This window comes from Ascaphus truei, chromosome 5 (assembly GCF_040206685.1).
Source record: "Ascaphus truei isolate aAscTru1 chromosome 5, aAscTru1.hap1, whole genome shotgun sequence".
Classification (NCBI taxonomy): Eukaryota; Metazoa; Chordata; class Amphibia; order Anura; family Ascaphidae; genus Ascaphus; species Ascaphus truei.
The window spans coordinates 127,959,258-127,973,006 of NC_134487.1; the positions used below are offsets into that span (position 1 = coordinate 127,959,258).

Here is a 13,749-nt window from a genome sequence, read left to right on the forward strand (position 1 = left end):
CAAGAACCGTTATCCCTTACCATTGATTTCGGAGCTCTTCGACCGTCTCCAAGGGGCCACCATTTTCACCAACTTGGATCTGCGTGTGGCCAACAATTTGGTGAGAATTCGCTAGGGTGACGAATGGAAAACAGCTTTCAATACACAAGACAGCCACTATAAATACCTGGTTATGCCTTTCGGCCTCTCCAATGCCCCTGCCATCTTTCAAGACTTCGTTAATGAGATCTTCAGAGACTTGCTTAACCAATTTATTCTCTATTTGGACAACATAATGATTTTCTCTAAGTCTTCGCAGGAACATGTCGCCCATATCAAACAGGTACTTCTACGCCTACGGGAAAACCATTTGTTCATTGAGATATAGGACCTCGTCGCCAGTATTTACCTGATTTTGTAAAGAGATGTCCATTTTATTTTCAGGCTCCGTAGTTCGCTCGTTTAGCAATTAAAGAAACTTCCGCTTTAAATTCCTTTACTGCTCTATCCAGGGTTGACTGAAAACTTGCATGCATCTCTTTCAGCATGTTCTGGAGATCCCATTTAGCGATTACTGTGTCTCCCTCAGACATGGACAGATCATTATCAGAAGCAGCTCCCCCCTCTGCCCCCTCACTTGCTGTGGCCCCCTCAGACTGTTTTCTTAGGGTAGCCTTTCTGTTGGGGATATCCCCCTCCGGGTAGATACCTTGTCCCTCTCCCTTGTTTTTTCAGTGTGTGCACGCTCCTGTGCACACTGCTCAGCGGCGCCATCTTTCCCCTTCTTCCTCTTTGATGCCGGTTGCTGCCCGCGCCCGAAACGGGATAGATCCGGGGTCCCCGGCTTTGTCCCCTTATTGGACGCCATCCCTGTAAGCTCCCCCGACCCGTCGGACGTCCTGCGGAGCTAACCGAGGCGACGATCGGGCGTTTTAATGGAAATATTCGCCGGGGTGCACAGAGCTTCCTTAGCTTGTGGGCACCCGCATTAACGTCACACGCGCACCCCCCACACTTATTGAATTTTTATAATTCCCTGTACTGTATTGCAGGGATGAGCAAAATTTTGGGGCCTAGCCCTCCTTTCCATCCATGATATTTGTCGGCCCCCCTGTCTGATCAAAATCACATGGGAAAAAAAAACATATCTTATTCTCACATTCCTTGCTGAAGAGCATTGCACTTATAAACATGCTACAGCTGCAAATATTATGATGAGATGCAGGCAGTATCTCATACACATGCTACAGACCCCTGCTGTGTTAATCCGATGGGCCATTAGTCTGCTGCGGCAAATTTTCAGAGAATCTCGGCAAATCCCAAAATCCATTTTGAGAAATGTTCGAATAACGGCCGCTGCATCTGTATCTGCACTTTGTAAAAATCAGTCACATTTAACTCTAAGTGTAATCTGCTTGATTTATGTCATTAATAGGGTGCAGAATCACATGATTATAGCCGTACTTTATTATACTGCATGCTTATATTATTTAACAATCTGGTAACATAAAAAAAAAAACAAATGCAATACTTGTTCTGTAAAAATGTAAGTAAACGTTTCTCTATATCTTTTCCAACATGATATATAAAAGTATATTATACACAAGAAATATTTACTTAAAGAATATACAGTATAATTTAATTATGCCTTAGGAAAAAAGGATATATGGGTGAAAATCATCAACATTTTCAACTATCAACACTTGTTAGTGATTTATCATGATGGACTATACAAAAACATCAGCAATGTAAAAGGATCGTTCATATGAAAATATTCTATTTTGGTTGCGAGAGGATACATTTGTGAAATTTTTTCTTGCATTATCAAAATCCATTACACCTCCATTTTGAGACTCCCGTCCCCTAAATAAAGACCCTCCCACCCAAAAAAACGAAATACGTAACCCTATCTTTACAAATGTACAATATCACATCTGTTTAATGCAGATGGAAAAATCCATAACAATAAATAAGTTAATCACTCCGTGTTTCATTCTAGGTTTGCAACCTGCAGGGACGAAACAACAAAGTGGTGCTGGGCCTAACCTTTTCCAATGATTATATCACCACCCTGTTACTTTAAGAAAACTCTCTGCTATAGGGGCTCATGTAGAGAGCATAGATAAGGAAATAGCGCCATCTTCTGGCGAAAAAACTAGCCAGAAATCCTTAAACTCGGGAGAAAATGGCGCGATTTTTAAAAGTGCTCTGAAAATTTTTCAGAGCTGTAAAACTCGCCAAACTCGTGGCGAGAACCTGAAACTCGGCATGCTAATATAGCGTGGTATTCCAGAAGCTCCGAATCGCTGGAACACGCCAATATGTGCATTAGTATGGCGAGTTTCAAATAGCCAGGAAAAGTTGGCAATTTGCAGTTTTTTGCCGAAATGAGTTAACGACGTTCTCTGCATAACACCTTCACTAACGGCAAATCTGTGGCTATTTTACAGCCATTTTAAACTTTTTTAACGTTCCTCTCTGCATAAGCCCCATAGTTTAAGAACAGAGTACAGTTTTTTTTTACATACAGTATACAGTATAAGGATTAGTAAATAAATTCAGAGTTTACGTTGATTTTACCAAACAGTGTTTTTTTTTTTTTTAGTTCTATAAAAGATTTTTCTACAGATCTTAAAATGTAAAAAAAAAAAAAAAAAGCTCTCATTTCCGGAAAGTTAAAAAAAATTATCTATATTATATGGAAAATTACAGGTTAGGCGTATTTCAATAAAAGTGCATAATACCCCTGTAAAATGATATATGAAATGGAAGAGTTTTCTAAATGCAGTTTGCGAACTACTGTACAAGTTCTCATTATTAGACGTCCCAGATTTCACAGAGGAGGGGTGTGAATTTGTGATCGTTTACTCTCCATGACATCAGCATTTCCGTATGGTGATGGCTAAATGTCCTTAATTCTGTGAGACGCCCCAGCAGCCTGGCGAAGTGTTGCGGGTTGTTGGGATGATGTAGTTTGCACAGCTTCTGTAGAATATCCAGGAACGGCTCCTGAAGCTTTTCCACAGAGTCTTTATCATTAATGTACTGGCGATCTGTATGGGGTGAAAAATGTAGAGCAAACACGGAACAAAAAACATGGGGTTAAAATTGATCACTTGCTGTAATATTTTTATTCCTATAATAATAATAATAATAATAATAATAATATTTTTATTTATAAAAAAAAAAAAAATAGAAATGTACCTGCCCTTTCTAATGATTCTAATCTCCTTATTTAATTACATACTTCAAAGCTCTTCTTGCTTAGAGAAAATCTAACTTTCAGTAGCCCATTTAGAGTATGTAATTAAAAGATAACTATATGAGCACCGTGCTCTATAAACATTGCTGCTAGTGATCTAACTCTAGATGGGAATTTTATACACTTGCTATTTCTATGCTTTATTTACTGTTCTAATATTTGAGATTTTCATACCCTCCAAATGTACATATTGAACAGGTACTGTGCTTATTTTCTTTATGCCCTGTACCTACTGTACTAAACCCAGACTTGACTATTGTAACTATTTCTGCCTGTGGGCAGGAGCAGAGGAAAGCTGCACCGAGTGACTTGCATTGGCTAAAGCTCACAACTTTAAACTAATTACAGATTTAAGATCAATGACTGATTTGATAAATGATAAGAGGTTTCTAGGGAATGAATCACTACATCTATCTTCTGTATTTATACATACAAAAATCCAGAAACACAAGTGCTGTCTTCCTGATATTATCTTTGCATGTGTTACGGTGACATTATAGGAGGTGCTCAGTTGCTTGTTCCTGTATCCCACAATGACTTGGTAAGTAAAATGTACCTATTTCCATGTGCCCAATGTTGGAGGGTTTGGATTTTAGAAGCACCTCTATCTAGTTGACAAGGCATCTCTATCTAGTTGACAAGGCATCTCTATCTAGTTGACAATGTATCTCTATTTAGTTGACAAGGCATCTCTATCTAGTTGACAATGTATCTCTATCTAGTTGACAAGGCATCTCTATCTAGTTGACAATGTATCTCTATCTAGTTGACAAGGCATCTCTATCTAGTTGACTAAACCAATAAAAGCATCCGCAGAGGAAACCTTTTTAAATGTCCAGACTCCTAAATTTATAATTATTTCTGTGTAAGTTATTTCTTCCAGTATGGTGGTTTGATATAATCCCCAGTATAAGGTTAACCGGCACCTACAGTATATTGCTTCTCTATTGCCTGGTTAGTTGCAGCTCTAGTCTCTCATTTGTCTGCTCAGGTAATATATATGTACTATATGAATTCATCATTATTTTATGACAATGAGTGAACATACTGACTGATATTGACCAAGTCCAAAGGCCACCCAGAATTTGGTCTCCCAATATGCTCAAATGTTTGGCGCATTTCAACTCTCTGTACTCCCTTTTTTTTTCATCCTCTGCTCTTTGGAAAAATAAAGTGGAGCGATATGTAGTGTATGAGGAAATAGAAGTGTCTTAGCTGGATGTGCTACTCCATATAAAGATGGATGTGGATTTAGATTGACCGAGTCAAACTCAAATAATCAGATTTATTGATGGCCATTATTAGTTTTATCACTGGTTTGGATTCTGAAGAGTAAGTGGTAGAATTACTGATGTGTGATGGGCATTAACATTCTTTACGACTGTTTAAGTAAATTCTGGTTAGTCAGTAATAATACTGTAGCTATGACACTAGAAATCCCATATACTGTATAAATTATATATTAGAATTTGATGTAGAATAAATCAGACTTTCCTCATTTTCATATTTGACATGCCTACAGTGCATTTAGTGGTACTCAGTGTTTCTCTACCTACTTTACACGTCAATGCATTCAATATTTATATTCCTTAGCAGACAGACAAGACTCGGAGGGGAGTGAGATCTCATCAGGACATTGGCGTAGCATTTTCAGATCAATATCCACTGTTATCCATTCTTGCTCTAAATTTGTCACCTTTCCCCACAAAAACAATAAACATTATTTTTGTTTACAATTATATGGATTATGATTATCATTCTAGATGTTATTCACTGTCTTTCAAGTAAATCCAGAGTGTTTTACAAAGTTCTAGTTCTTTCTTTGTCCTGGAGAAATATTGGCTAGTTGCCGAGTGTGATACGTTTCAGAGAATCAACATAAGAGCTCCTTGTAGTTATTGCTATACTCAAGCTTTCGAGACCTCGCTTGTGATAAGTGACAGCGCCTCTGAAGAGATCTACAGCTTTTGTGTACTGAATCTGTAAGCTTGTGTAAATCTACGTGTACAGTGTTAACAATTATTGTGATGAGCCATTAAGCAAAATCATAGCCTGCAACAGACCTACAGTTTGTACAAACAATGGATTTTATACTAAAATTCAAGCTTTAACATAGGGACCAAGGCAGAGAGGTTGTGATCTAAATGAAAATGATAATTTGAATCTCAATTAATTTAATGTGTAAAATAATTATGTTGAAAAAATACCTGGTGTTAGGATCACTACAGCTGTGAGGACCGCATATTCCTCTTGTGTCATCTTGAGCTCTCCAACACTCTTATAAAAATGAAACATTGGAATAATGTAGTCATGTGATATACCTGGAAAAGAAAAGATATTTGTAGACTTTATATGTTTATCTGTGCCATATTTAATGAAGAATACCTTTTTGTTTTATGCTTATATCTTAACACTGCAAACATTATTTTCATTTTGTAAATGTTACTGTTAATACACAGTGCCCCAATTTTTGCCCCAATGTGCTTCATCTTGCGATTAGGGGTGTCCAAAAAGGAGAGTTGGGGAGGGATTACATGATTATATTTTTCTCTCCTTAATCTGTGTAAACAAAATCTGCTACATTTAAGGTGGTATAGTTTTTGTGCTTATAACAGTCTTCAGCATATGTGAAGGCAAATGTGTACCCAAAATGTGTGCAGTACATCAAAACACACTTTGCTCTACATTGATATATAGGCCTTGTGGCAATCTCCTGGTTGATAACTTTCATTCCTATATCCTGCTGTCTCATTTAAAAATCCCTCATGTACAGTTGTGTGAAAAAGAAAGTACACCCTCTTTGAATTCTATGGTTTTACATATCAGGACATAATAACAATCATCTGTTCCTTAGCAGGTCTTAAAATGAGGTAAATACAACCTCAGATGAACAACAACACATGACAAATTACACCGTTTCATGATTTATTTAACAAAAATAAAGCCAAAATGGAGAAGCTATGTGTGAAAATAGTACACCCTTACTGCTTCCATAGGAAATAAGATGCTAAGTAGCAGACAGGTGCTGCTAATCAAATGCTTTTGATTAATTGATCATCAGCAAGTGTGACCACCTCTATAAAAGCCGAAGTTTTAGCAGTTTGCAGGTCTGGAGCATTCAGATGTGTGTTAACACATTGCCAAGGAGGAAAGACATCAGCAATGATCTTAGAGAAGCAATTGTTGCTGCCCATCAATCTGGGAAGGGTTATAAGGCCATTTCCAAACAATTTAAAAACCGTCATTCTACAGTGAGAAAGATTATTCAAAAGTGGAAAACATTCAAGACAGTTGCCAATCTTCCCAGGAGTGGACGTCCCACCAAATTCACCCCAAGGTCAGACCGTGCAATGCTCAGAGAAATTGCAAAAAAAAACAAGAGTTACATCTCAGACTCTACAGGCCTCAGTTAGCATGTTAAATATTAAAGTTCATGACAGTACAATAAAAAAAAGAATGATTTGTTTGGAAGGGTTGAGAAAGCCTCTTCTCTCTAAAAAGAACATGGCAGCACGGCTTAGGTTTACAAAGTTGCATCTGAACAAACCACAAGACTTCTGGAACAATGTCCTTTGGACAGACGAGACCAAAGTGGAGATGTTTGGCCATAATGCACTGCGTCACGTTTGGCAAAAACCAAACACAGCATATCAGCACAAACACCTCATACCAACTGTCAAGCACGGTGGTGGATGGGTGATGATTTGGGCTCTTTTTGCAGCCACAGGACCTAGGAATCTTGCAGTCATTGAGTTGACCATGAGCTCCTCTGTATACCAAAGTATTCTAGAGTCAAATGTGAGGCCATCTGTTCGACAGCTAAAGCTTGGACGAAATTGGGTCATGCAACAGGACAATGATCCCAAGCACACCAGCAAATCTACAACAAAATGGCTGAAAAAGAAAAGAATCAAGGTGTTGCAATGGCCCAGTCAAAGTCCAGACCTCAACCCGATTGAAATGCTGTGGCTGGACCTTAAGAGAGCTGTGCATAAACAAATGCCCACAAACTTCAATGAACTGAAGCAACGTTGTAAAGAAGAGTGGGCCAAAATTCCTCCACAACGATGTGAGACTGATAAAGTCATCCAGAAAACGATTACTTCAAGTTATTGCTGCTAAAGGTGGTTCTACAAGCTATTGAATCATAAGGTATACTTAGTTTTCCACACATGGCTTCTCCATTTTGGCTTTATTTTTGTTAAATAAATCATGACACAGTGTAATATGTCATGTGTTGTTGTTCATCTGAGGTTGTATTTACCTAATTTTAAGACCTGCAAAGGAACAGATGATTGTTATTATGTCTTGATATGTAAAACCATAGAATTCAAAAAGGGTGTACTTTCTTTTTCACACCACTGTATGTTCGATACAGTAACATACTGTAAAACCGAGAAGGAATAATAGTATGCAGGACCAGACTATTACTGCACACTAGTTCACCTCTCCCTCTCTCTCTCTCCCTCTTCTCATGCAAACCGGATGTGTTGGGCGCTAATAAACAGGGTATCTACGCTATATACCATAGAAGCATAATGCTCAAAGGGAGTGTTCATTAAACTTTGATAGTTCCAAATGGGGCCCTATCGTAAATAGCAAAACTGGGCCACCGAGACATCAGAAAAGATAAGAGGGGACCTGGGATGTCATGTGCCATGTGTAAAGAGACTTTAAATGGATTAAAAGGGGGGAGCCTTGAATTCATCAAATGAACAGGATAGGATAAAGTTATAGACAATGGTTTTTTTTTTTTTTTTTTTAAAGTGCAAGCAAAGATTGAATAGAGCATGGTACTGTATAACTGTAGCATACAGTAGATGCTGTTCAGTACAGACCCATTAGCAATATGAGTAAGTAAGTAAAGTATGTGGGAGGTGGTCTTGACTGAAAAAGAAGCGCTACTTTGTCACTCGTACATTCTGTAAAACGGTTCCTTCTTCCTATACTGCAGGGGTGGTATACACAGGGAGGGTGCAAGATTTTTCTGGTGGGGCGCGGCGGTTTCAGAGGCTCCACGCTGTTCCCCAAGGCATTTAAATTAAATTTCGGGGGATCGCGTGAGGCCTCTGTAACTCGAGTTACCTGGATTCAGATGCGTGGTGTGATGCGTCGCCATGACAACGTCGCGTCAAATGACGCAGTGGGACCATGTGACGTCACATGACCCATCGCCACGGCAATGTGGCATCAAATGACGCTGCGGGGTCACGGTGTGATGTCACATCACCCGTGGTGTCATTTGACGCTGGAAAACGAGGTAAGGGGGCCGCGAACACCAGGGGGGCGCAGCTCCCATAGTTTGGGAACCCCTGCTATACTGTATATACATATTGAACAATCTCTAAGTGGAATGGGATGTTTGACCGCAACCAAAACACCACCGGTGTTTCGCCACCAAAACACTGCGCTGCTCCCACGCCTGACCAGCTGCTGTCTGCCGCGCCTCTATGACAACTGCATGTTTAAATGTCCAGCACAGGACCGCTACACTGCCTAGACAGGCCACTCCGACAAGCCATCTTTAAATATCCCGCGGGACATTTAAAGATGGTGCTTTGGAGCGGCCTGTCTAGGCCGTGTAGAGGTCCCACGTGGGTCATTTAAACATGCAGTTGTCATAGCGGTCGGTCGGGCGCGGCAGATATGGCTTGTCGGGTTGGGTGCCTGGAGGACAGCGAGTAGTTGGGCGTGTGAGCGGATATTGCGGCAAAATGTCCAGCAGCGAAGTGTCCAGGTTCACCGGCAGCTTTATGGTCGCAGCCAAACATCCTAGATCGATCTCTAAGGGGCTTATTCTAGTAGCTCCGAAGCTCTCATTTGCCAAACCGCGCGGTGTGGCATGTTCACAAGAAGCGGGATGAAATGTGAGTATAAACCCTGTTTTCTATTGCAAATCACTTTCAAACCGCTTCTAAAAAACGAAAAATGAAAAACCGCATGGTTTAGCAGGTGGTGTTAAAAAAATGTGAGTTTTTCAAAGCAGTCTGCATAGCGGAGCTACTAGAATAGCAGTTCTGGGCAAAAAATGCGAGTTTGAGGATTTTTTTGACAAACAGATTGTCGGAGCAAGAATGAAACCTCTTCTAAAAAAAGCCATTTAGATGTGGTTTAGACATGCAATAAAGGCTTACAGACTAACAAAGCATGCCAATCTGCTTCTAAAGTGCACTTTAGAGCTACTAGAATAGGCCCCTATATCTAGTTTATATGCTATCGTTATGAAGATAGTAACTGATGGCACAAAGCTGTACATCATTTCAATTGCTCCTTGAGGCAGAAAGAGACTTTCTCCTGTCAGTCTTCAGACCAACACTACTGCATTGCTCTTCATCTGCCAGAGGAAGATGGAAGCTCCCAAGTGCCAACAAAGACTATGTGACAGTAGTCCCATAATCTTATTCAGCAGTCTGCCCCTGGCAATATTTTATACCTTTGTCATACCCTTCTTTCTAATATGCTGTTCTACCACAAGAGGGAGCTATTTACATATACTGTAGAGACATGGTACAGTGTATTGTGCTCAATATCTATTCATATTTACTTACAAGGATAAACCTTATTATAACCAGTGTTCGACAAACCTATACATTTGCTCGCCCCGGGCGAGTGGATTTAACCCCTGGGCGAGTAAATATTGGCCCAAGCAGCACACGTTTGGTACTAGGTGGCGAGTAGATTTTTTTGTGTGGCGAGTAGATTTTTTGGTGATTTGTCAACCACTGATTATAACCGTTCATTCAAAATGAATGATACACTGTATTTCAATAATACTGAATAAGAGGCAACACGAACACTTCAGACAGGCAGAGGCTAGTTCTAAAGTCATTAAAGAAAATAGTATAATTAATATACATTGATGTCGACTATGCCAATATTTTACCTGGCAGTTTGTTAAAGCCGCTTCAGATTTAGTTTTATAGAGATGTTATAAGTCAGTTAGCCCTGTCATTTAAAGGAGAATGACAAAGAAAAACAACACGTTTTTCCATTTTTCCTTCGAGCTCATAGGATAAAAATGGGACTATAATTTCCAATAAAGAGAGCCCTTACAGTTAGGGAACGGCAGCATGACTGCTGTATGTATGTTTAATTTATATAGTGCCAAAATGTATGTAGCGCTTTACAACAGTACAATAGGAAGTAAATACATTACAAACAATAGGAATAATTGCAACAGTCAAATGACAACACAAGGCAAGTGCCAACCGTGTCCCAAAACGCTTACAATCTAAGGCCTGGGACATAGTGGGATCAGCCTTGCTGATTCGTGCTGAGGCGCGTTCACGCTCAGCACTGAGCCCCTGCAGCAGCAACGGGAGCGGCTTTAGCAGGGGCTCTCGCACGCTTCGGCACGCTTGCGGAAGCGTGTGTCTCAACAAGATTTCAGATTTGGCGCTCGCCGGAGCGCAGGGCCGGTCACGTGAGCGATTCGCCCAATGAGGGCGAACCAGCTCCATGACATCACTGGCCCGCCCCCAGACACGCCCACGGACGGCGTGCGCTCTAAGGCCAGGGAAAGCACCGCTTTCCCTGAGCCTCAGCGCGCCTCCGCATGGGCAAACTGTCTATGTCCCAGGCCTTAGTGATATGTTGGAAGGCAGACACATAAGGAGTAAAAATGCATTATTAGAAGTGCAGACAGGGGAGGTTAAGTGCATCTGCAATTCATGGTAGAGGCATAAAACATTTAAGGAGATGCTTCTTTGAAGAGGTGGATTTTCAGCTGGGCTATGAATGTGGAAGTGAAGGTGTTTGACAAATGTTGAGTGGAAGAGCGTTCCATAGATAGGGAGAGATTAGTGTAGGGAGAGAGTAGTGAAAAAGGTTTCAGACATGAGAGAACTGTAGAGGTAAAAGGTACAAAGATGAGACAACCTTGGTTTGCGCGTAAGAGACGAGACGAGTAGGGGTGTAATGAGAGATCAGAGTTGAGATATATGGAGGTGCAGAGGAGTGTAGAGCCTTAAAAGAAAGGAGGAGAATTCTGTCGTTTATACAGAAATTAATAAGAAGCCAGCAGAGAGAGTTCAGGAGGTCGGAAGCAGATATGGAAGAGAACAAGGGCATGCATCAATGTTTTAGTGGTAGTGGAACATAGGAAGAGGGGGGAGGGTTATTAGCAATGTTGAGAAGGAAGAAGCGGCATGATTTAGTAACAGCCTTTATATGTTGGAGAAGGAAAGGGAGGAGGTGGATGTCACCTCTAGGCAGCATGTTTGCGAGACTGGGTGGATAGAAGTGTTATAGTCTGTAATAGAGAACGGAACAGTGAGACTTGGAGGATATATGAGAAGTCCTGTCTTAGCCATGTTAAAGCAGCAGTCCAAGCTGCTGTTTTATTTTTTTTACATTTGATTTTTTTCCCCTTTAATATGTGCATCAACACAATCCACACTAGGATAACTAATTAGCTAAGTTGCCGATCGATCGGCGGAGATTCGGCTCGAGGGTTCACTAAATGTCTGTCAGTGCAGCAGAAGAGGACCAAAGATGCATAGTTCTGTGGGGAAGATCAAGTGACCAGGCAGTCACTAGATATAATTACAGGCATACCCCGGTTTAAGGACACTCACTTTAAGTACACTCGCGAGTAAGGACATATCGCCCAATAGGCAAACGGCAGCTCGCGCATGCGCCTGTCAGCATGTCCTGAACAGCAATAAAGGCACCCTACCTGTACCGAAGCTGTGCGCAAGCGGGGAGACTATAGAGAATGTTACAAATGCGTTTACATCAGTTATGCACGTATAGGACGATTGCAGTACAGTACATGCATCAATAAGTGGAAAAAAGGTAGTGCTTCACTTTAAGTACACTTTAAGTACATTTTCACTTTACATACATGCTCATTAATGTGGGGTATGCCTGTAGTGCACTGCTAAAGAAAGGGCAGGGCTCAAAAAGGGGTGTGCCAGAGCCTATTTTAGAAGAGGAAGGGAATGTGACTTTGTAAATGGTTGCTATAAAACTAAAAATGCGTGTTACATTATAATACATTCAAAATGTCATTCAGATTTTTTTCGTTTTAAAGTATTTTCTCACAGTATAGAACTGGTTTATTTATTGCTTGGTCTTCAGCTTTAAGCTTGAGGCGATGAAGGGCCACCCAATCAGAGATTGCTGATAAGCACTAGGGGCTTAAAACTGAGCCTTGAGGTACACCTAAAGAGAGTTCCATAGAGGTTGATGAGGAGTTGGCATAAGAGACACTGAAAGAATGGAGAGGTAGGAGGGAAACCAGGAGAGGGCAGGGCCATGGATGCCAAGAGATGGAAATATTAGTAGAGGAAGCAGGTTGTCCACAGTGTCAAAAGTTGGAGAGGTCAAGAAGAATCAGAATGGAGTAGTTTCCGTGAGATTTGGCAAAATGGAGGTCATTAGCTACCTTGATGAGTGCGGTTTCTGTAGAGTATGCTTTGCGGAGGCCCGAGTGGAGGGGGTCAAGCACGTTATAGGAGTTTGGAAAATTAAGTATATTTAAAGAAGCAATTTGTTCCAGAAATATAGACGCAAAAGGCATAGTTAGAAGGGAATGTACAAACTTCCCCTGCGGCCCCCAACCTCCTCTCTCCTGGTTCCTTCCATCGTTCTTTTTTTCAGCCTGTCGCGGGAGCACACAAGGGCATAATTACAAACGGGGGTGAAGCTACAAGCAGAGCAGGATATGATAGGGAGAGTGAGAGGTGAGGTGAGAAAGACAGCGAGAGAGAGAGAGGGAACAGTGAGAGAGATCAGCAGAGAGGGGAGAGATTTGCACAGGGAGAGAGAGGAGGAGAGAGAAAGATCAGCAGAGCGAGCGGGAGAGAGATTAGCACAGAGAGATGTTATATGGGGCAATAGGAGTTAAAGGGAGGGATTATATGCCAATACATTATGTGTGGTCCTTTTAGCCACCTGCGGCTCCTTATGTATATCATGAGAAGAGATGACATGAGTTGAATTTATGCCTGTTTATAAGGGAGGTGAAGTAGCCCTGTTTTAGCAAGACAAAGAGCCGAGTTAAAGCAGGACTTAATACATTTGCAGTGAAGGAAATCAGCCAGTGTGTGTGACTTCCTCCAGAGGCGTTGAGTGGAAGAGTGCAGGACGCGTGTCTTTGTGTTTAAGCAGGGTTGTGGGTTGGAGTGCCCTAGTGTAGGCATAATGGAGGAGCATACTGGACAAGTGAAGAGACAAAGATAGTGTCGCTCTTCCCTCACAGTTAGGGAAGGGCGGCATGACTGCTGTGCCGAGCCCCTCACCTTCTTTTATAGTGGGGGTCACCAACCACTTTAAATATGTGGAAGACCTGTGTTCTTCCACCCCCTCCCCTTTTTTTCTCTTGGTAACTGGGCTGGAAGGTTGGAGGTGAAGTGGTTAAGGTGGAGGAGAGGTCAGAGAAGAATGACAACTCGGAAAGGAGGGGGGAGGTGAGAAGGGGTTGGGAGCAGGCATATGAGGGGAGAATGCAGTCATGCACTCTGTGAAGTTATCTAAATTTAAAAAAAAAAAAAGTATGATAAAGA

At 41.2% G+C, this 13,749-nt stretch overlaps 1 protein-coding gene across 5 annotated transcripts in view; it reads right to left on the minus strand.

The window, feature by feature from the left end:
- Positions 1-1,454: 1,454 nt before the first annotated feature.
- Positions 1,455-13,749, minus strand: part of NR1H4 (nuclear receptor subfamily 1 group H member 4) — a 131,610-nt gene continuing 119,315 nt past the window's right edge. For 4 of the 5 annotated variants that reach the window (XM_075600685.1, XM_075600686.1, XM_075600684.1 and 1 more), the window contains 2 exons: positions 5,449-5,562; positions 1,456-3,032 (listed from right to left, as the gene is read on the minus strand). In XM_075600685.1, coding sequence (XP_075456800.1) covers positions 2,797-3,032; positions 5,449-5,562 — 350 coding nt within the window. In that variant the 3' untranslated portion in view covers positions 1,456-2,796. Of the gene's footprint in view, positions 3,033-5,448; positions 5,563-13,749 lie in introns of all 5 variants that reach the window. The other variant, XM_075600687.1, reaches the window with a different exon arrangement.